The 23,924-nt window shown below is 41.7% G+C and overlaps 1 protein-coding gene across 1 annotated transcript; it reads right to left on the bottom strand.

Annotated features, from left to right (window-relative positions):
- Positions 1 to 11,846: 11,846 nt before the first annotated feature.
- Positions 11,847 to 23,688, bottom strand: pkdccb (protein kinase domain containing, cytoplasmic b). The gene is made up of 7 exons (XM_050061387.1): positions 22,966 to 23,688; positions 22,125 to 22,259; positions 19,048 to 19,319; positions 18,667 to 18,746; positions 18,256 to 18,363; positions 13,185 to 13,361; positions 11,847 to 12,833 (listed from the first exon to the last, which is right to left on the bottom strand). Exons 1-7 carry the CDS (start codon positions 23,572 to 23,574, stop codon positions 12,727 to 12,729), a joined length of 1,488 nt encoding a protein of 495 aa, XP_049917344.1. The 5' UTR covers positions 23,575 to 23,688; the 3' UTR covers positions 11,847 to 12,726.
- Between the last annotated feature and the right edge of the window lie 236 nt (positions 23,689 to 23,924).

Here is a 23,924-nt window from a genome sequence, read left to right as displayed (position 1 = left end):
CTGTTATACTGTAAGTGGGGAAACACCAGAGGCAGAATAAAAACTCAAAATAGAAAACAAATTTAAATCAGTCAATAAAAAAGTAAATAAATAAGGTAAAATAAACAAATAAGTAAGTAACAAAATAGAAGAATATGCCAACTAGAAAAACAGATTAATAAAAGTAAATAGATGGATAAATACACAATGATAATAAATTCAAAATTTAAAAAAAGACATCAATTAGAAAAGACATAAAGTTCAATTAAAAGCACTCTCTCTCTCTCTCTCTCGGTCTCTGTGGCCCTCAGGTCTTCAGGCAGGGTGTTGCACAGACGTGGACCATAGTTATGAAATGATGCCTCACTGTGGGTTTTTGCTCTTCCTTTAGGGATGATTAAAAGGCCACTTCCAGAAGACTTGAGGGTTCTAGAGGGTCCAAAAGATAAAAGCAAATCATGGGACTATGGCACCCCCTACCCCTTGGTGGTGCCACTACTGGTGCTACAGTACAGAATCATGTCATCAGCATATTAATGCATATTGCTAACTTGCAGCAACAAGGCAACACTACTGTTTCTATATAGACAGAAAATAAAATGGGACCTAATATGGATCCTGTGGAACGTGTGTGGCATTGTCCCTACATTTATACACTTATTTCTCTTTTAAAACATTTACTCACAAATGTCAAAAATAAGTAAATCTATTTTGCAGTGATTCATGGTCAACTGTGTAATTTCCCTCTGACAAATCAAATCAAGTGGCCTCACAATGCTGCCTATTATCTAGGGCAGCAGTAACATCAAAGTGGTAGCAATAATTGCTCTGTGATTTGTCCGGAAACCAGATGGATAGTGGCCGTTTGTAATTTCCTTCAAAGCCAGTGTGGTCTGTTTTTTTATGTGGCACTGATCCCTCTCTGTGGACACTCCCTGAAATGTACTCTGTTTAACCAGTTACAACTTTGATACAAAAATATAAGTGCATAAACAGACATTATCTTATTGTATGTCATTATCTAATTAAATACAACTTGATAAATGATATATATTGTTTACTGTTACTAGATGATGGAAAGTATTTTCCCAACATTTGAATTAAATTGCCTAAACTATTGTGTCACGACAGCAGATGATGGATCATCCTTTACAAACTGGATGGTGACCTCTGCGTTATCGAGGTCACCACTGTTGTATGTTGGCCTTTCTCCTCAGTTTATCTCTCTCCATCACTGTCACTGTCTCACAAAGTCTCTGCTGACCTCTTGCTACACCACTCTCTCTTTCCACGGATGTTTTTCTTTCTCTCCCCTCCCCTCTGTCAGTCAGTCCCTGTCTTCTTCAGCCTCTGTGTCTCTCAACAAGTTGCTGCTACTTTCTTCAGTTCATAATATGCGCTCAGTGCAGCAGCCCTTTATAGGAGATAAGAGGCTAATTACTTTTCCTGGTCATGAACTATCTTGGTTTCCTGTCTCCTTTACTACTCTATCTACTGCAGCAAATTAGATGTGTTTCTCTATGCTCTTGCCTTGTTGTATACATTCTGTGTGCTCAAAAGAAATGTCTCTTTCCAGACACATGACTCTGTTACTCAAGATAATCCACAGACCTTGCTGTGAGCTGTTTAATGTAGGAACTATTTTCTCTCAACCAAATTACACCTGTCAACCGTATCACAGCGCAGAAGGAAGCATCTAAGGAAGTGCTGTCATGAGCCTGAGCCTCTCTTCTATGAGTAGATGCATGCTTCCTTCTGCACAGTGATGCAGTTTATGGGTGTAGTTCAATAGAAAGAAAATAGTTCCTATATGGAACTGCTCACAGCAAGGTCTGTGGATTAACCAGGTCATTACTTCTGGAAAGAGACATTCATACCTGTATCAAATGTATTTTTTGGGTGCTTTTAGCACCACAAGCCAAGTGTCATCTAGTACCATAATATTCCAGAGTAGGCAGCCATCTCGGAGACCAATATCTCCAACACTCTGTAACTCACAACAAAGCAATCTGGACTAATGACTAGCACTACAGGTAAGAGGAAAAATGTGTATTGTTGATTTTGGGGTGAACTGTCTCTTATTAATTACTTCATGCTATGAGTGGAAACAATATTTCACTGCAGTGTTTTGTCTTGTTTATTTTTTAATTTCTTTCTGCAAGTGACTTCATATTCTCCAGCCGTAGGAGTGTTATATGGGTTTTGAAGAAAATCGTATTTAAAAAAATACCCGCAGTCAAACAATACAAAGGAGTATCAAAGCTGGAGCCACAAGATACTAAAAAGCTTTCTTACACAGGCTGTTAGGCAGCTGAATATATTGCCAATACACCTGACTCTGCTGCTAAGATTTTATCTGCACTTTTATACCCGTATCTGCACTGGAAACTTAATTTAATTTTGCACACATGATTGTGTTATACCTGTACAGGGCACTTTGAACTACTTTATCTGTTTTTCGGGACTATCTTTGTTTTACTGCTTGTCTTTATTGCTAGTGTCTGTTTTAATAGTAGTTTTATTGCTAAGGGTGTTTTTTTGTGTTCAGTGTTTGTTTTTAGTACTATAGTTCTATTATGGGTATTTATTTCAACATTTTGCACCCAAGATCTCAGAGAAGTGCTCACTCATTCTGCCCTGGACAACAAATGTATAGTGAAATGACTATAAAGCTGAATTGTACTGAATTGAATTGAAAATTGAAATACTGATATCATCTTAGCAATACCCATATGATAATATCGTGTCAATAATCTTGTGCCTCTTAAATAATTTCCCTTTCTTCCTGTTCTTAGTTTATCTCCCTCTCCACCTACATGGATATCATTCTGAATGTAATTCATTTCCAAAAAAAAAAAAAAAAAAAGTACTATACTTTACTGTACTATAATTTTTTGTGATGGTGTGTATAGTGCTGTGTAATCAGTGGCCTACTCTGATTTATCCTTTAAAAGCCCTAAAAGCCCTAAAATAATATTCTAAAACTCAGTTAAATATCACCAATAGAAAAATAATAATCAGTATGTATATTAAGAAAAATTTAATTTATTATAATTAATATAACTTATACACATATTATAATCAATATATAATAATTAATTTGAAAAATGACAATTTAATTGATTAATTATACTATACAAAGTTTAAAGATGTATTTTCAGTTGGCAGTCTAAACCTTCCATATAAGACTGTTAATCTATTACTAGTTTAGCTGCAGCTTAATAATTAAGACTTGCGGTTCAAGCCTGTTGTTTGGATCCTCTCACTTCATACAGCAGATATGATGTACTATTGTCACACTGCACTAAAGATAAAAACTGACTGAGTGTAAATATATTTTGAGTCAGGACCACTACAGGTGATAGCCACAAGGGAGCTTAATTAATATGAGTGAAAAAGCCTCTGGCCCACTTTAACGGGTCTGTGTTAATCATCCTCCCGTGGCAGCAGCAGTTGTGTATGCAGGTACTAATGAACTCTTAATAGTGTTAAATCTAACAGCCTCTGAATGATTCCGCTAACTGTTTTATGGCTGTGTGGGCAGAACCCTAATTGGGGACTTGTGGCAAAGAGCTCTCTTCACAGCTCTCCACAGGTTTAACAACCTGCACAGTGCAACTGAGGCTGCACTGCATTGTGCCCAAGACGAGAGAATGCAATTAAAGTTGGTTCATTTTGATTTCACTGTCCTGCCTGATAATTTCGGCCCATTCCACATGGGACAACAAGACAGTCACTGCTGCTGAATTGGACTTCAGAAAGACAGCCAGACATCTGATCACCAACCATAAATATACTGTACATTTATTTGAACAAGTTTGAATAAATTGTGCACCAAATAGCACTTGCTCTTCCTCATCTCTCAGGCTTACACATTTGCACAGTTGTCACAAAGAAAAATAACAAAACATCAGTGTTAAATGTTAAAAGATTAATTAGATTAATGAGGATAATGTTTGTTAATTGAGTACGAAATGAAAAGATCAGATGTTATGTGCAAAATGAGGCCTAAATGTATTCGTGTGTTTAAAGGAATGGGGAAAACCTTATCAAATTAAAAGTCCTGAATGCAATGAGTTGTGCATAATTGTGTGACTCAGAGGGAGGGCTGTGGTGTATTTCTGTGGTAGAGGATTAACTGTAAAGAAGGAAGTCTTCTTCTGGCTGGGGGCAGTCGTCCCCCTGCTGGGAAACGGCCGAGGTGTGACGGAGGGGATTCCAGAGCACGCAACAAAAGGCAGGCACTTTGATTTGAACAGGAGTTTTAGTCAGCAACACACACGTACACACACACACACACACACACACACACACACACACACACACACACACACCACAGCTCCTGATCCACAGCAGTCCTGCCCTCAGGTCTCAGCCAGCTGAAAGACGGGGGAAACTCCAGATGCTTCGCAGCAGTTGTGGGCTTTGACTTGGAAAAAAGAGACAGAAGCAGTGGAAGATTGGCAGGAGGAGGTCACTGATGGAGGGTTGAAGCTATGTATGGAGTGGAACAATTTAACAGCAGCGGCGGAGGCCTAAATTAATAGTGAAACTGCGGAGGTTTTGGCCTGGAGGAGCGTTTCAAACAGAGAGGGGAGGGAAGCGGCAGCAGCAGGGAAGGACGGGTGGGGTGAAAGGAGGTTCCACAGACTCTGTATGATGGATGGACTGGTGAGGAAGAGGGGTGGAGGGGGGAGAGGGGGAGGTTCAAAAGAAAAATGACCCAGACTGCTGCTGTGATGTAGTGGGAGGGAATGCAGGGCAGAAGAACATGTGGGGATCTCATAACCAAAAAAGGGTTTTGCAGTTGTGAAGCTATCCAAACACAGACAGACAGCGGAGAGAAAAACACTGGAATAAATAAATAATGTTCAAAAGCTGGCTCGGAGTCTGTTTTCTTTTTTCAGGGCTCCATTTTGAGGCAGATAGTAGAGCAAAGCAGTGATCAGCAGAGGTGTGGACTCAATTCAGACTCGAGTCACAAATTTTGTGACTTTTAATTCGACTTGAAAAAATCCAGACTTGCAACTGCACTTGGATTTTAACAATGGCGACGGAGGACTTCACTTAGACTGAGCCTTTTGACTTCAAAATACTTGATGCCTTCCTCAAACCCAAAAGATTAAAAGTGATATTTAAAAAGTGTGCCACAAATCAAAAAAATTCCCTTCATTTAATGAATCAGCATGATCACTATAGTCGACACTTAATTCCCCAGATCCACTTTGTTTAAACCAGTCCAATAGAATTCAGTGAAGTTGCAGGAGAGAACCATGTAGAAGTAATGTTATGTTACTGAACACCAGTTGGAAAAATTGTGCCACAGATCTTTTCATTCACTTATGAATTACATGGTTGTCAACAAACAAACTGCAGTATGCAAAATGTACGGGTCGAAAATGACAGATGAAACAACTTCCAGCTTTAGTCAACATTTTAAGGTTGACAAGAACCATAAGTCGAGGTTAATGTTAGCATAGTTAGCGAGCTAATGCTTAGCTAACATTAGCTTGACAGGTATATCATTTTTTTCACAAGCAACAATAGCATATGATGACATACATCATTGCACTGTCCAGATAGAGGGCAGTTTACTGGGGGCAAAGACTACCAACGCTGCACAAATACCTATGATTTGTGCTGTTCGCGGCTGTTCCAATCGATCAAATGGGTAAAAGAAAAAGACAAAGGCCACTTTCAGTCTTGAAAATAGTGGGTTCGTTGGTTGTTGACGTTCTGGGATGCTGTATCAAGTTCTGCCTGTAACATGCATTGTCTTCTTTCAAAATACACTTCTGTTTTCACAGGAAATTTATGTGTACATACAGTCTCTTTCAAAATAAATGCTCTACGTCAGTTCAACAACACTATAGATATATAATGCACTTGGCTGGGTTTAGGAATAAAGACCAGGGTTTGGCTTTATAATCTTACAGGATGCAAACACCACTGTGGTCGGTGTTTGTTGGACACATCCACCACCCCTCCCACTGAGGCCTGCTTGGACTTTCGCCGCCTTAACTTTTGTTCTTGCCCTGCCGCATTTCCCCGATGCTGCCGAGCACCATGAAACTAACGGCAACTGGCCGCGTATCATGGGGATGTGAAAGGATGGCTTTTTTTTGTCGACTTTGGAGTGCTTGTTTTAACCATGACCCAGATTTTTAACAGCATTTCACCAGACCTCTGGGAACTGTTTATGTAGCAGGTAGAAAATAGTAAGTAAACGTAGCGAAGGATACCTTGTAACTTGAACCTAACAGCAGTGTGTACAGAGCTGAAACATAAGACTGTTTTACCCAGCCAAAAACAAGACAGCCATCGTTTTAGTTGTGGACCCAACTGCACACAAAATGGTTATGAGTCCACTAGACTGTTGTGCACATTCATCGGCTCGCCATGCAACATTAGTAATATTAGGAGATCTGAAGGATGAGGTAATTTGGAACAATGATCGTGTCCACACCTGGCAAATCAGTCAAGTTGTGGGAAAAATATGATTCACATCCAACATGAGTTTCAGTTTTCTAATGATACCTGCTTCCTGCGAGTCCAATCCCTTTATGTAGTCACCTTTCTTTATTATAGATATATCACTTCCTGCTCTCCATCTGAATTTTACACGTCATAACAGTCATGTGATTGCAAACAAGCTATAGATACAAATCTTAAAAAGCATTCACAATCTGTGTAAATTCAAAATTGGCATTACTTTTGTTTAAGAGTGCATTAGGAGTTGGGACTTGCCTGTCTTTACTTGGGACTTGCAAAACAATGACTCCACTTCTGCTAATCAGTTTCACTGTACGCTGGGTAACTCTGCAGTGGGTCCACGGAGATGTCACTGGATACAACCCTGAGCTATTACACCTTTCAAGATGCCTCTGTGGCTTTAGTGGTAGGCATAAACCTTTTGACTGGGGTTAACTTCAGGGCTTTTAAAACATGATCCAGCCACACACCCCCAACACAGACAGACAGAAATGAAAACCTCTCGTCACACACACCTACTTGCTCTCTCTCCTTCAGGGCCTGCTAAAGCCATTATGGCTCTAAAAGAGATCGTATCGGCTCCAGGCAGACAGGCAAATAGTCAGTTAGACAGTTAGATATACAGACCTGCAAACTAAGAAGCCTCTGTGCTCGGGACAGGCCGGCTAAATGTCTGGCTACTCTTCAGAGGCTCTCAGGTGTGACCGGCCGGTCTCCTGTGTACCGCAGCCAAGGCGGCAGACAGGCACAGAGGTGTTCTGTGAGCCTGGAGTCGAGTGAATATCTGCTCTATCTCTCCCGTCACAGGCTGCATACGCTGCTGTGAGCAACTCAAACACAAGCCAGATCTTCTTTCCTGCAGAACTATGCAGGCTTTCACTGAGTTAATGCATATTTTTAGGCTGAGCCAAGGTCAAACGTTTTGCCAAAGACCTGCCTGACACGTAATTTCTCCCAGCAGCTGCGGTTTTCTTACATTTGATGACTAACTTTGCATTTGAATCAAAGACTTTAGCCAGACCACAAATGCATTGCAGCAGGATTTTAAGAGGGGATGATGGAGGCTTCGGTTCTTAGCTTACTCATACATGTCTTTCTCGCTGCACTAACACTGTTACATTGGTGGAGCCTAAACCCGACAGAAGAGGCCCTAATGTCCCCCTCCCCACACTTGCACACCCACATATGTGCACACACACACAACTCTTCCCTAAAATTGCTGATGGCTTGTTTTCATGAACATATATTATTTCCAGATGGAGGTCATGAATAAAACCCGACGGAAACAAGTCGGGTGAAACTGGAAACTTAAAAAAACAGAAATGGAGCGGTATGGAGCTGAGTAAAAAAAACAATCTGTCTCCTCCCCCACTCGTTCCCTCAACCTTTAGAAGAAAAAAAAAAGGACCAACTTGTCAATTACACGGTTAAAAACAGAGGAACAGTGTGCCACACATGAACATGAGGACAGCAATACCACATGATCGTTCTAAATGTTTCACTGCGATGAAAATATCAAAACATCCCTAAACAAAAAAAAAAAAAGGCTTTCATAAGACAACAAACAAAAAAGGGCTCAGAGCAGCTCAACCTTCAAACCTCCACACATATTTCCAGCTAAATAAACAAAGTCAGAGGGAAGAAAGGGAATACTTTCAGACTCAACTGAGAATACAAAAACTATGAAGACCTCCTCTGAAAGAACCACAGATCCTGATGCTGATCCACCAACCCGAGGCGCTCCGACAAACCTGAACATGAGGAAAGATGCATTGTTGTGCTGTGAATATACTAAATTCAACCGAATAACCTAATGAATCCATCAGCACTCAGCATTTGTTTCAAAACATTTCATCATAAAAACATGTGCAAGCTGCGAACGATGCCAGAACATCCATTAGCTCTGTCAAAAGGGGAGCCAAGACAAACCCCACAGACGCCAGACATTTTCTTCTCCGTGTCGACGTGGAGGAGGATGAGCCGCAGCTGTACGTTTCAATAAATTAAAGCTTATCACTGGGAGATCATTATCAGGGAGGAGACCTTACATGTGAATAAATGCTTTAAAAATTATTCTGTGTGACTAGTTTACTTAAACCACTTTTCCACTGCATGGTACAGCGTGGCGCTTCTACTCAACTCGACTTGCTCTTTTTTGGTTTTCCGTTAACCTTAGATGTGGATAGTTCTTTTGTTGCCATGTCATTGTTCTGACAGCCTAAAATTCTGCAGGCCCATTAGTCTGAAAAATGTCCTGTTGGACCAGAAGCCCTATTCTCTTACAGCCCATTATCCCCACCAAAAAAATGCCCAATGCTCCAAAGTCCCAATTCTCCGCAAATACACACTCCCTGCAGTTAGCTTCAGTTTACCAGCAGCGTTTGAGCCACCAGTCTTGTGTTTGTACCTTCACTGAGTTTCCGAGCAGCACTTGAGCCACCGAATCCAGGTGTTCTTTACTGACACGTCCCTGCTTTTCCAGCAACATTTGTGCCACCCACTTTGGGAGTTTTAAGCCAACACATGATACTTTCCTAAGCGTAACCAAGTGATTTTCGTGTCTAAACTCAGATTCACCACAATATTGTTATCTGTAGTTTACACAAGCACACAGTGCAAAAACTTGTCTAACTGCAGGGAGTGTGCATTTTCAGAGAAACCGGATTTAGTAGCAATGGGTGATTCTTTTTAGGATAACAGACTATCGGAGAAATGGGCTTTCGGTCCAATGGGACATGTTTCACTCAACAGGGCTTTGGAATTTTGAGTCATCAAAACAATGGGCAGCCCCATACTTTTTTGGTACCACCTCGGTCGAGGTTCCAAGCGAGCTGAGCCAATACTAGAAGGTGGAGTTAAAACACTGTAGATCACAGATTGGTCAGAGAGAATAGTAACTAGCATGGCATGGGACTTCTGCACAAACTAGCTATATTTAAATAGCCAAGGTATCATCAATAGCAACCACAACAACAACCCAGATTTTAAAAAATAGCAGCCCTCAGGGTGATCTCTAGCTCAACAGGTAGAGTGTGCACCCCAAACGGACTGAGTCCTTTGCAATGGCTTGGGTTTGATTCCAACCTATGGCCCTGCGCTGCGTGTCATCCACCTTCTCTCTCGCCTGTTGTCCTGTAATAGAGGCAGAAAGCCCTAAAAATAATATTTGAAAAAACAAAATGGCAGCCTGCAAAACTATGCTGTACAGTTGCCAAAGTGCAGGTGTTCCTCGCATTGGTTGCCAATGAAAGGATTCTGTGAGTGCTGTGCTGAAGATATTGTCATGGCAGTTTTACATGGTATCACTATAGTGATTAGCTGAAAATCCCGCCTACGCTGGGGGTGTACTATCCGCAGCGGAAAATGAAATACAGATAAGGACCTTGTGCTAGAAGTGAGAAAAGCTCAGATGAACCATGCAGTGGAAATGAGGCGTCAGCTATTCATCCATCAGCTAGCTACTTTTGTTGATTTTGAGTCCTAATTTGCATCTATGTACTGGTGAAACAAAATGATTTAAAAGAATAGTCTGACATTTTGGAAAGATTCACTTTCTAACTGAGAGCTAGATATTGATGTCACTCTCAATCAATATTCTCATCCGACGCTAGGCTAACATCTTTAAGCATTTTTCCTTTAACTGTGTCAACAACTACAAGAACTAGCTGTGTTTGTGCTGAGTTAATGCTGTGTTCAGTTTACCTAGCAAGTCGAAGGTTAGAACAGGGAATGAAGTCACACCCGTGTTGACCACGTTCCAGTACAAGACATAAAACCAAGATGTTGTTAGCAAAATCACTTCTTGCCAGGTTAACCACTGTAACCCACACCAGTGTATAACAACACATTACACTGGATGTTACGCACACAAACAACGTAGCAGCATGTCCACAGATAGAAATTGGACAGTACTCTGTGAACGACTGTTTTAATGAGACACAAGTAAGACAGAAGTGCTAATAAACTGTTTTACTGCAGCTTTTACAACTGTTGATGTACTGAGCAGCCATCTTGGATTTTGAGGCCAGGGCCAGTGAGGTTCCTCCAACTTTCTGGGTCTGAAATCCGACTTCAGTTGAATTTTCTAAGTGGGGACTTAGAAATTCCAACTTCTTAGTACAAACTGAACGCACCATAAGCTTATCGGCTGCTTTTGATACCTTGATCTTTACTGTACATACATGAGAGTGGTATAAATATTCTCATCCAACTCTCTGCACGAAAGCAAATAAGCGTAATTCCTTAACTATTCCTTTAACAAATCCACTGTTGATTTTTGTGCTTAAGTTTTTTGTGGTTATCTGCAGTTCTTTTACTGAGGTTTAATTCTATTTACTATAGCGCAGATAAAACACACACACATCTTTTGGGGGATTATATCTCCACAATCCAACCAGTCCTTCTAGTCAGTCCTGCTTTGTTGGTCCACTGACTTGGTTTGTTCTTATCTAGTCTGACTCAGACTTCTTATCTCCACAATCAGACTCTAATCAGCCAGCTTTGTCCAGACAACAAGGGGCCAACATGAGGCGAAGAGGACCCTGAGGCCCCGCTGTCTCAGCCATAAAAGTGTAATTTATAAACAGGACGTGCCCTTTCAAGTTAGTGGTAGTGGTATGGCTGAATGGTAAAGGAGTCACCACATTCATAGACATTTGTTGTACATTCATTTAGGAACCTTGTTTTTTCTTCTTCCAAAAAATGTTGTAATTTTTCAGTAAGATTTCCGCCTTATTAACAGCAGCAGGAAATATGTGAAGAGCGGGGGATGACATGTTAAAAGTCTCTGGCTCATATCAGGACATCACTGGTATTTGGTCTGCTCTTTCTCTCCCTCCAGACTCTTCGGCTGCTACAAGTCCTGACTTTACAAATCCTTCAGCCTGCCACCCTGCAGTCCTGCCCTTATCTCAACCTCACCCGGCCCCTCCTGGCAGGCACAGATGGCAAGTCCATTCGTGTGCAAACCACAGATTGAGCTCTGATTGTCCCCGATGGCTGCCTTTGTCTTAAAGTAATGCCCCCTCTCACCATGAGAAAGGGTCGGTAAGTAAGCTAATTTACATGTATTAATTAAGGCTCATAATGAGCTCGGCATGACGGGGCATTTGAATGCATTCCTCTGGTATTGTGCAAACTCTGCGGAGCACCAAGGGTTTGCGGTCTCACCCATTCAGATGGGATACAGATTGTAGGTGTGGGGGCACGCGAGCAGATAAAGGATTTAAAACACACACAAAACCAGGTCAGTATACACATGCAAGTTTCACCTCCCCCACTGACACACAGAAACACACATGAAGGTGCTAATGAGAAATAAACAGGCTGTTAGTTATAGTCAGGCTCATTAAAATAAAAATGCAAATGACCACAACAGCAAGTAGAAACAATACATTTATATAATTACAAAATTGTAAAACTGTACATTTACAATAAGTGAAGTATAAAAAAAACACTGACGTGAATAATTTTTCATTGAAAATAAAAGTTTCACCCACAAGGTGCACTTAAGCTATAATGCACAATCATGTAAGAACAATTACATTTCATTCGATCATATAAATATTTATGAACTACGCAATAAGAACTATGTTTACAAAAGTATGTAAAAACAGACTGCTCTGGAATGGTTTCAATCATCTTTGCTCATTGTTGATGTGGAAATGCTTACATGGTTGTTGCCATCTCATACCACAGCGCAGCTAAGCCAGGGAACCATGAAAAAACAGCCGCAACCTCAGCGCATTAACATCAAAGTGTATTTGTATAAGAGCTTGTTTTCTTTTCTCGTCCTCAGGCTTCAAACGCTGAGCTGCAGCGGCTGTTCTTATTACCTCTTTGGCTTAAAAATCCTACTACGGGGACCCGGCCTCACAACGAAAGCCAGCACACATGGCGAATAAAGACAAGGTAGAGAGAGCGAGGAGAAAAAAAAAAAAAAAAACATGTCGAGGGCACAAGGCTCTCCCTCCTTAATTGTACCTGAAGGGAAATCCCTTTAAATAGTAGTTGGCAGAGGCAGTGAGCTGGCAGGCAGATCAAACAGTCACTGAGCAGAAGCCCTATAAATACATCACATTCACTTGCCTCACTTCAAACGCCTCCTCGACCCGGCCTCTACGCTCCTCCTGCAAATCCACAAAGCTGAGCGGCGTTCGACATGTTCTCGAGGAGTTCTCATTCTAAGCGCTGCATTTTGCGTGTTGTGCGTTATCTCTTATCCCACTCCATTAGAACGAGACTGTTCTGTTTGTGTCACACCGTGGGAGTCTCGGGAGCTTTGGTTTTCTTCACATACACCTCTGATGTCCCATCAGGCACCAGATGACTGAAGCTGCTCCTGAAAGAGGCCAGGAGGCGACCTGCACAGCATGGGAAAAAAACAGAGGCATGTTAAACACATCTACAACACCAATAAAGCACACGTCTTGACTTGATATCCTTAATAAGCGTATGCATTTCAACATTTAAAAGCTTACATCACGAGATAAAAACAGCAGCAGCTGAGTGTGTTTACTCAGCAGTCGTACTTAGACATGATTTTATGGGTAATTATACACGCTTATTACAGAGTACTTTCAGTATTGGGCTGATTTAATTTATGTAATGACTTTCACAGACTAAAGTGAGCTGGAAACATGTAAAAAAAACACTAATGTGATAAAAAAAATAACATTTGACAAACTTCCAGAGAAAGCAAAAGCTTCACTAACCCGTCCATGTCTTCTGCCCGCTCAGAGTGAAGCTGTTGCACTGGGAATGGGAATTACAGATGTACGCTGCCTCTTTGGCACTGTGGACCGACAGCACGCAGCCCTGCTGACTGTAGGACGGCCAGCAGCGGTACTCCGCGTTCCCAGAGGTCCCCATACCTCGCATCACGGTGTAATCTAACCACAGAGGAGGAGACGCCACTTCAATACATGAGGCTACTGAAAGATTTTAAAGCGCTCTTGGAGGATAAGATGAAAGTTTAATGATCCCTGCGGGGAAACTGATACTGAGAAGCATCCAATGAAGAGAATACAGATAAGAGCATGAGGAAGGGCAGCGTAGGGAGCAGGTTGGAGGTGAAGATGCAGTGTCTTTGTCATGCAACTACAGAGCTTTTACCGACTCAAAGGGATTCCTGATGTGGTTATGAATGACAGGTTTAAAGGTAAAAGATGGCAGTTTTCCAACAATTCTAATGTCTAGTGGCTACTTCCTGGCAGTGGTAGCAACAGAGCAATCTGAATTTTTGTTTACCAAAGACAGATTGTGTGTTATCATGATAAAAAAAATACAAAAAGTGGTAATTTATGTAGACTTGTGTGTTCTTTGAATATATTACATTAAAAAAATTAACATATAGTATGTTTTGGACATCTCACAGCCCTTCAATGTGCCAAAAAATAACTTCTAACCAAACTTTTTGCTATATCTGATGCATGTATATGTTCAAAAGAAGCCAAAAAAAGCTGATATGAACCTTTAGATTCACGTTTTAATTATTGCTGCCAGTTTATATGACAAAAAAGGCTTTAACTATTTTTTTTTTCATTATTGATTAATCTAACTATTATTTTCTCAACTGTATGGGTTATAAAAACTGAGAAAATAAGAGAAAAATCACATTTTCTTGTAGTCACGTCTTCTAGAATCCAAAATGACGTCTTTAAATATCTACTTTTGTCTGTACAAAATCTTAAAGGTTTTAAATTTTCGCTGAAAAAAAAAAAAGCAGAAAGCCCTCACAACAAAAACCTGAAACCACAAAAACTTGGGTATTTTAGCCAAAGTATAAAAACTCAAGTTGTTTTTTTAAAAAACGTGTTAATGCCAGCCTAGAGCCTTCCGTGTATTATAGTCTGACACCATTTTGAGCTTCTCTCCGACAAACTGTTGCTCCACTCTGAAAAAATCCCTTCGCTCCACCTTCCTCCTGCCCAACATTTGTGTTACATTCATCATTATAACTCTTTCAGTCAGACTTCTTGTGGATCTGGCCTTAAATCATCTGCTACACATTAGCAGGAGCCATGAGAAAGAAGCATGCACACATGTGCCTGCACACACACTTGCGCGCGCACACACACACACACACACACACACATACACACACACACAGACACACACACACAGACACACACACACACACACACACACACACACACACACACACACACCAGAGCAGGACAAAAGCCTAGTCTGTGAGTCCGTACGGAGGAGGCACTCTGTTACAAACTGTTAACCTTCCTAAATGGCAGGAGCCGGTATATGTGTGTGTGGGAGTATTGTTAAGAGGAAAAGGACACGAGGATCTGCCTTCTGGGTTTGAGCAAAGGGAACAAGGAGAAGGAGTGTTTTCGAGGATCCTTCTCAGGGGAGGGAGAAATGAGGCCTGTTGGGAAGCTAAAGGGTGGCAGACCTCAGCTGTTGAGGAGACAGAGACGAATGAATATAAGCTCTTTGTGTCGAAGATGAAGGACAGGAAGCGGGAAGACAGCCTTCCTTTCATTTTGATATAAAGCATTAATTTATTACAGAGCTCAGGACCTAAAATTTAGTTCCTTTAGTGAATGAATTCACTCTTTGCTTTTTAGCACATGACTAAAATTCGTACTTGCAGCAGCAGGCGTTTTTAAGAACCTCCGTCTTTACCAGACTCTGGCCTCCTCCATCAAATCACAAATGATCTCAGCTGTGGAAAAGTTACATCCACATTACCAATGAATCTCCATCTGTCAGCAATTTCAAATTAAGACTTGATGAGCGTCTTTCTCACTAACACACACACACACACACACACACACACACACACACACTGGCTGTGTTCGTCTCTGAGCCGTGTTGCCATTTGGCTTCTTTTATCAAGCTTAGTTGCGTCTTTGGCTGCGATGCTCTCTTTCCCCCTGCTCTTATAGGGGAGACATATTAATGAGCAGCTGTGTTTTTTAATACACAATTGCGCAATCTTTGTTTGTTTGTTTCTCTCCTCTTGTTGTTTAGTCATTATAGCAACAGTTGGACATTTTGGGGAATGTGCTTATTGCCTTTTTTGGTGAGAGTTAGAGGAAAAGATTAATAGCGCTCACATGTCTGCGCGCTATATGTGAAGCTAACGCCAGCAGCTGGTTAGCCTAGCTTGGAACAAAGACTGGGAACAGGGATACAGCTAGCCGGGCTCTGTCCAACAATTTAAAAATCCACCTACGACGTCTTAAGATAAAAAATTAACATATTATATCTCATTCCTTTGATTAGTAAAGAATTTGAATTGTTAAAATGAGATGCTTTCAGACGCGGCACTGTATCTTAGCCGTTAGCAAGAACTTCGTAAGACTTTCAACAAAGTCTCTCTAACATGCTAACTGATGAGCTTTAAAAGGTGTTGGTGGACAGATTCTTTAATAGTGCATTCATGTGGTGTCAGAAAATTCAGAAAAATTCACATCAACTCCGAAAGTAAGTGAAAATTTGGTACACGGCTAGCCAACTTAAACGTCACATACACACAAACATGGCGGATTAAGGTAAATGTTAGTTGATGGTGGATGAAAAAACTTTTTATCAATTCATGTATTGCATATCTATTTCTTTTGCTTACATGTAATTTGTTGTAGGGCATAGGTTGTAAGCGTTAGTTGCTCTCCATACAGAGAGACCTATATTAATTAGAACAGTTGCTTATTAGCATTAACCCTGGTAAAAGGTTTGGTAAAGTAATATCTTAGTGGTTTGGGGGAATAGATTCTCATAGTGTGGTCTGTGGCACCCTGTCAGGGAGTCCATAAAAAGTTTTGAAGTTCATCAAATTATCATGATATAAAAAAATAGATAAAGTTTTTACAAAAGCCTTCATAGCTCGACAAATAATATTTTATTTTTAAACCAAAAATAGTTAATAGATTCTGTTGACTATTTTCCTGTGTGTCCCAATCTTTCACGTAACTAAGAATATAAAAAGGGTAAAAAAAAAAAAAGGCTACGTCAAATTATTTAAAGGGACATACATGAGGGCGGTCCCTGGTGTATTCTATATCCTGTTCAGGGTCCTTGGCTGAAAAAAAGATTTAGTTTAAGGAATGATGATAGTATGTCTTTGTGGTCATGCAAATACTGGAAACAACTACTGACGTCACACCCTTTGACACACCCTTTTTGTGGTGTCCATGTTGTTTCCACATCACAGCTTAAAAGCTCTGAATGCACCAAAGATGGAAGAATAACTTCTTGACTCAGGAAATGGGACCATTCGAGGAGCACGTGAATGCAACTTACTGTAAAATTTAAATTAGTAGCCTGGGCTATTATTTGATTAAGTCCCTGAAATCAACAGGCCTATATTTGGGACAGGCCTTTAATTCCTGTCGCACAAAATTGTTGCTCAGCAAAGATGGGAAATACAATCAAATAGTTTATTTAAACCGGTGTGAATATTACTTATAGCTCCGACAGACTCATCAGAGAGAGAGTGAGTTACGGCCCACGGCATACCGACACACCACCTCTTTATCCTGTTAAAACAATACTCACTATTTGGATTATTTTTTTATGAGAAACCCTTTTGATTCTTTTGATCTGAGGGATATGAATAACTTACAGGGTAATGGACACATAATTTGAAGTCGCCAACAACCTGGTTTTATACATCTGAAGAACTTCTTGGCAACCAGACCAGGCCTCTAATAGAGACAGGCCTTTATTTGTCAAAATGTGTAGCCGTTTAATTGGGACTAGGCTTCTAATTGAAGGTTTACGGTAACCTTTGGACAGAGCCACGCTAACTGTTCCCAGTCTGTATAAGTCAAGCTAACTGGAACATAAAATATGTCAAACTGTAAAATAAAGAAACCTAAACTAGGTTAACTAAACTAAATAGAAAAATGTTACCAAGCTTTTCCTCCACCCAAAAGTGACCTCTGTTTACACAAAACTCACATAACACACACAAACACATTTTCTGGGGTCTTATCACACATGCACACACACACACTTTCTGGGGTCTTATCACACACACTTAGCAGCAGCAGCGGCAGCAGGGTTGACTCATGGCACCTCCTTGTTAAGCTATACATTCCCTCCCGGTGTCAGCCTCATCGCCCCGGCCTCTTTACCCTGAATCTGTGATTAAATTCACAAAGCGCTGCTATATAAACAGTCCAGCATCTGGGGGGACGGAAAATCTCACCACAGGAACGCAGCCAGTCATTCTGTTATTAATATTTCATAGAGCTGAGAGGAACGGCAGGAGGGGACTGACGGGGGCTGCAGTGGACTGAGCGGAGGCGAGTTGGGGAGAAGAAAAGCGAAGGACGTTCAGTGCTTATATAAGTAGGACAAAAAGTTTGCAAAAAAGTACTTTAAAGTATGTTTACCTAAGTTTTTATAATGTTAAGAATTACAAAGTTGGACAAAACGTTCACAAAAAAATCTCATGATTATCCTGAGAGGTTAAACAGAATAGCTCGATGTAATCCCAGCACTGTTTTTTTAAATGAACACCGACTGTGCTTTCTGAGCCAGAGATATGCAGGATTAATCCCACTTTGTTGGTCTTGTCCTCTCATTCCAGCTGCCTAATAAACCTGTCAAAACAGCCCAAGCGGGAGAACCCCAACCCCCTCTCTCTCTTTCATTTTTTTAAAGATACAAAATGAAAACAGAGGTGTAGACTGTCTTACTTTCCTCTAAGAAAGGGGAGGATATAAAAAAGCCATGCATTCTCTCCAGGAAGAAAAGGGCCTACAAGAGGGCCCACTGTACTTTATAAAAAGCAGCCTTCATTCCACGAGCTCTTACCTCTGATTATTGATGGAGGCAGGTTGTCCAGGTGCAGGCCAGACTTGTAGAGGAGGAGGATGTGTTCAAAGGCCTCCAGAGTTTGATTGATGTCAGCTTTCAGCTCCCCTGGACACACACAATGCATTCAGATCTCTTACCGATTACAGGCACGAAGCCATACTCCAATCAAATATGGATGATTTGCTTTTCCCCTTGCTATGCTCTCTTGTTTAATCCCTGTCGTGTGATCTCTACAGATAACAAATTGTATTCATTACCTTGTAACATGTCATGAAGCATCTTGTCGAGCTCATTAAAAGAAGCACTTATACCGAGGCATGTCATTACACGACTGAAATAATGGAATGATTCCCTGTCTGATCTTCGCTACTGAACGTCCTGTCATGTCAAGACGACTCTCGTCCTCACCTGTGGAGTTCATGATGTGGTCTACCAGGTGTGTGAAGCCGGGCGGGGCCTGGTGAGGCAGCAGGTAGGTGAAAAAATACCTGGGGCCGGGCAAAGACAGCTCAGTCACACAGACGGAAAGACAGACAAGCCCCGTCACATAGTTCCCACAGAACATGACTTGTCTCACACTGGTGTTAAAACAAACACACTCCATAAAGCTGTCGGTTTTAAACAGAAAAGACTTTTTTTTCTCCACTGAAACTACCAATTTATTCATCACACACATCACAGTCTTTACCATCAAGAGTCGGCTGAGCCTGTGTTTAAACAATCATCCATGCAGCTCCTCCATCCATCCATCACACGTCCATCATGTCGTAAAACTGTCACTTGTCTCACCTGTAGGCATTGTAAATGTTCCTCTTCTCGTTCAAGCCCTCACACACTCCCTGCGCCGAGCATGGCAGGGTGAAATTTCTGTTTGGAAACTGGAGGGTGCAGTCAGCGTCCGTCTGACACGTCGTCTCCTCGGCGCTGGCGTCGTCCAGGTCTGTGAGCTTCAGCTCGCCAGACACAGTGACAAACTGCCGGGGCTGGAAGTCCAGCAGAGCCACAGAACCCAGAGGAGACTGGGAGAGGAAGTGGAGCAGCCGGACCAGGTCCAGACAAATCTGGGAGGAGATGAGACATGCCAAAACCTGATATACTGGATTGATGACTGCTGAAGTGCACAGACATGTAGCCAAAGATCATCATATTGTTCTTTATATGTGACTAGAAGTATTTTATAAAGCATAAATGTCAGACATTCACTGGTTCCACCTCTCCAGTGTGAGGAGTTTTCCATTTTTCAATTCAATTCAGTAAAACTTTATTTATCCCAAAGGAGATTCTTGTGCCAGAGAATGCTTCAAATTATAGTAACCACAATTTAACATTCACAACCAGAACAACCATTGGGTTCCCCAGGTCAGGGTCGCTCACTAGGCCCGGTTTTGCTGTCTTATATAATTTCAGATATAATAGTTTCGAGTTTTGTTATATTGGTAACACAAAACTAGCAGTTTAAAGAGGTGCCCTTGGGCTCCTGCAGCTTCTAATTGGGAATGGGACCACACAAGGTGCACAAATAAAGTTATGGCTTCAACTAATGGTTATTTACATTGTCATTTAATCTGAATACATTTCTTCTTTTTATTATTTGGGCCATGTGATAAGTATCAATAAAACACCAATGATAATTTACTAATGCCCAAGCTGACATATCCAAAACTAGGGATGCATGATATTGTTTTTTTTGCCGAGATCCATAATGCTGACATGTAACAACTCATTTGACGGATAACCGATACTGACATCGATATATCCACTTTTTTCTCTACCTAATTTAGTGATCATCAAGTCTCTTCTGTTGTGGAATTAACATCGTACGTAAAGATTTGTCCATCCGTTGCGAGGATTTGTTCAATTTTTGCTGTGCTATATGATTTTGAATGTAATATTTTTGAGTTTTGTAATGTTGGTCAGACAAAAGTAGCAATTTAAAGAGGTCCCCTTGGGCTCTGGAGGCTTTCATTTGAACATTTTATAGATTAAATAATGGCTGCAACTAACTGTTATTTTCATTGTCATTTGATGATCTGATGACTATTTCTTGGATTAATAATTTGTCCAGACAATAAATAATTAATAAAATGCCATATATGATTTCCTAAAACCCAAGCTGACAGTCTTAAACCCAATAGTAGTAAGTTTACTATCACAGAAGACAGAAAATTTGAAAATTCTCATTAGAACACCTGGAACCAGGGATTTATGTTTGCTTAAAATAAAGCCTTAAGTGATTGTCTGATAAAATACAAAAAAAAAATCAAATTAATCAATAATGAAAATAATCGCTACTTGCAGCTCTACTTTTAGCTCCTAAATTGCCTTTAATTTTAGTGTTTTTAATTTTATGTTTTATTGAGCTTCACAAAATTGACTGATGAAAGTTCATTATACAACTGTGCACAGCTTTTTCTGTCCACCCAACCACTACCGTCCACAACCACCCTATCTTTGACAAGATAAAGAAAAGAAAAACAAGTTTCAAAGAGTTACATGGTTACAGAAAGGAAGTTGCGCCATCTCAAATTAAGATTTGCTCTGGAAATCTAAACAATCCCAGCATGTCAACCACTAGTCCCTGAAGCTGCCCTTGTTGCAATAAGATCTATATGCTTCTGCCAGTTTTGACAAAGTTGTAGGCTACTAGAGTTTATCTAATGAGATGTAGCGTGACATTTCATTTAACCAGTGTAATACTATCGGAGGGTGATCAGATTTCCAGTTTTTGTGTTTAAACACAATCAGTGCATGTTCCCCATCACTTCCTGCCACTTGTTGTCGAATAAAATCCTTTAGAAAATGCTGGAATAACCAAAAAATTCTTGGTGGTCAAGCTACACACTGACTTGTTTTCTTCCTAAGAAGGTGACACATTGAACGATGTAATTAAGTTTCATGATATTGCTAAAAATGGTGAAATATAAACACCCTCAGTCTTGCAAAAACACCGAGTTATTCGCTTTTAAGACGTTTCGGCAGCCACAGTTGCGAGCCATTTCCTGAGACTACTTTTATAGTTCCCTTTAAATCCTACAATAAAAACAGAAAGAGAAAATAAGTAGGCGACTAAAGGCAAAATAAAGGCATTAGCCACGCACTGACAGAGCATGAAATGATTCTGTCACACTACAAACATAGCTGCGGTGTTAGGTAATGCTCCGAGTCTCTTGGACGTCACTTGGTGGGATCGAAGCACAGTAATAACAGGGCTGAGTGAAACCGAACACCCCCGGATTACTGTAGCCTGCGCAGATGCAACGTAGCTGAAAGGGGCCGAGCAGCTCCAGGGGGGTATTATGAACGGCTATTTGGGTGATGCAGCAAAATGAGGCCCCATAGCTGAGATGATACTCGCAGACGGCGATGTTACTTTTGCTAATCCAAAAACAAAGCGTGCATGCCCTGACATTTTTTCCCCTTCTTTCACCCATTCTTTCTGTCTCTTCATCCGTGCGCAAACACACACACACACACACACATGCTTGATCCCTGGAGTGTAAATTCAGCCTCTGTTGACTCCCACTGTGAGCATACCTGTGATGGGGGTTGACTAAAACAGTGTGTGTGTGTGTGTGTGTGTGTGTGTGTGTGTGTGAGGGATGACATGACATTCCTAGCCTGCAGTGGATTAACTCCAGGACCCATCTCCATTCCAACCACGGCCTGATCAAATACACTGAGGGACAGATGTCAGACCTCCAGGAGTTTCATATGTCCACCTCCCTCATCTCTCAGCCTTCGTCTCTCTTGCCAAGGGGGGAGCGAGGGCTTGCACAGGGAGACTTTCAGCCTCCCAGTGTGCAGTGTGGTGTAAAAGGGTAAATGGACAGAGCATGCGTATCGATAGCTGAAACTAAGTCGCTTACCCTGAATCTGTCCTCCCAGGGACTCTGGAGCAGCTGGATCATCTGGAGAGGATTCCCCTGCTCCAGAATGACTGTGACATGTCCGTCCTGTCCTCCTCCTCCTCCTCCTCCATCTCCTGCACAGTGACCTTTGAGCTGTGGGTTAGTCAGAGAGCAAAAAAACATACATCATGTGCAACTGTTTGTTTTTGCATTTGAACTCCACAGAAGGTGTCTGTAAGCTCTCAGGGTGACTTGAGAGGACATGATGTTCTGCCAGCCGTGCTCTCGGCCGCTCAGACTTGTGACAGTGAAATCACATTTAGCCTGGAGGGGAAATGTGCTCTGTGTGTACGCTTGTGAAATTAATCGATTCAGCTGCTGGACACACTGCTGGAGAAACCCAACTTCCCTGTTTAATTCAAACTGCTTCTAAATTGGGCCGTAATGGTTTGAGTGAATAAACTCTGTGGGGGTTTCAGATGCAGCCGGGGATAGTGCAGGGGACAGAGGCACATTGTCTGCTCCTGCCAAACTGGACCCAAAGGTCAGAAGAGGGTCAGTGAATTTAATTTAATTACATGGGAAGGTCCTGCAGAGGCAGTGAGGCCTTTCATCCAGTGCACTGTGTGTGAGACAAAGGAAAATGTGAGCAGGGCTATATCATGGATTATGGAAAGTTATGATAATCCAGCAGCAGCTCCAGGGTTTATGCACCACATTCAGACAACTTTGCATGAACATATATTATCTATACTGTTGCTTAAGCATTTGGAGAGCAACCATTATTTTTTATAGTGTGTAAAATCTTTTTAAAAAGTCTTAATATATGCACACAAGGCAGACAGAGGGAGCACTTTACCTTGATGACGTTTGGATGCTGCAGCCTCTGCAACAGCACTATTTCTTTCTTCAACTTATAAGAAACGAGCTCGCGGCAGCCTCGCGGGTCTTTAAAATCCTCCACACACTTCCCCATGTCGATCCCCTGCTCGTTGACGAGTTTTAAGGCCACATGCTGACCCCCGGCTAGATTCACTTTGACAACCAGTTTGGTGTATCCAGACCCGAGGACCTCCAGCGCCCGCATGTCCACCAGAGACTCACAACCCATTTCATCCAAATGCGCTCTCCTGGAGCCGTGCGTGATCTCATTCCACAGACTGTAATCCACACTCGTGTCTAGTGTTTGGTCATGTCGACTTTCCCCGGGTAGTCTGTTTTCCTCCTCATCATCATCATCAGGTTGGAGCAGCGGAATAATTTCTCTGCGCCTCTCGTTGAGTTGGTAAATCAACGCCCCGCGGAGCGACGCCAGCTCCTCCTCATCACCAGCAACAGTTGCATTGGGAAAGTGAGAAAACCTCGCTCCAAACTGCTGCACGCTGCTGATCAAGAGTGACACTAGGATAGAGAGAACCACGAAAGCCAAGAGGGCAGCCGCGCGTAAAGAGTTGCCCATCCCGGGCATGTTCCCTCTCCGTTGCACGGAGACACTGCAGCTGACGGAGGACGCACGGACGGCCGCAGGCTCGGATGACCGCTGAGCTCCGAGTGAAAGGACTCCTGACTTTTCTGCAGGAGAAGTGATCAGCTCCTTGTTTCCACCTCCCCGGGAACTCCCTCTAGAGGTGTGTCCTGTGCGCTCGTAACTTTACACCCGCTGAACAACTTCGCAGGAGAGCTCGACCTCATGTTGTCACTCAATCCGCGTGTTACAGGCTCTCAGCAGCTGATTTTACAACTGCAGTCAACACGATGCGTCTGTGCATGAACAAATACAGTGACCAGATAATAAACTAATTTATTTAACACGGACAC

The sequence above is a fragment of the Epinephelus moara genome, chromosome 14 (genome assembly GCF_006386435.1).
Source record: "Epinephelus moara isolate mb chromosome 14, YSFRI_EMoa_1.0, whole genome shotgun sequence".
Taxonomy (NCBI): domain Eukaryota; kingdom Metazoa; phylum Chordata; class Actinopteri; order Perciformes; family Serranidae; genus Epinephelus; species Epinephelus moara.
This window is presented reverse-complemented; position numbering and strand designations above follow the sequence as displayed.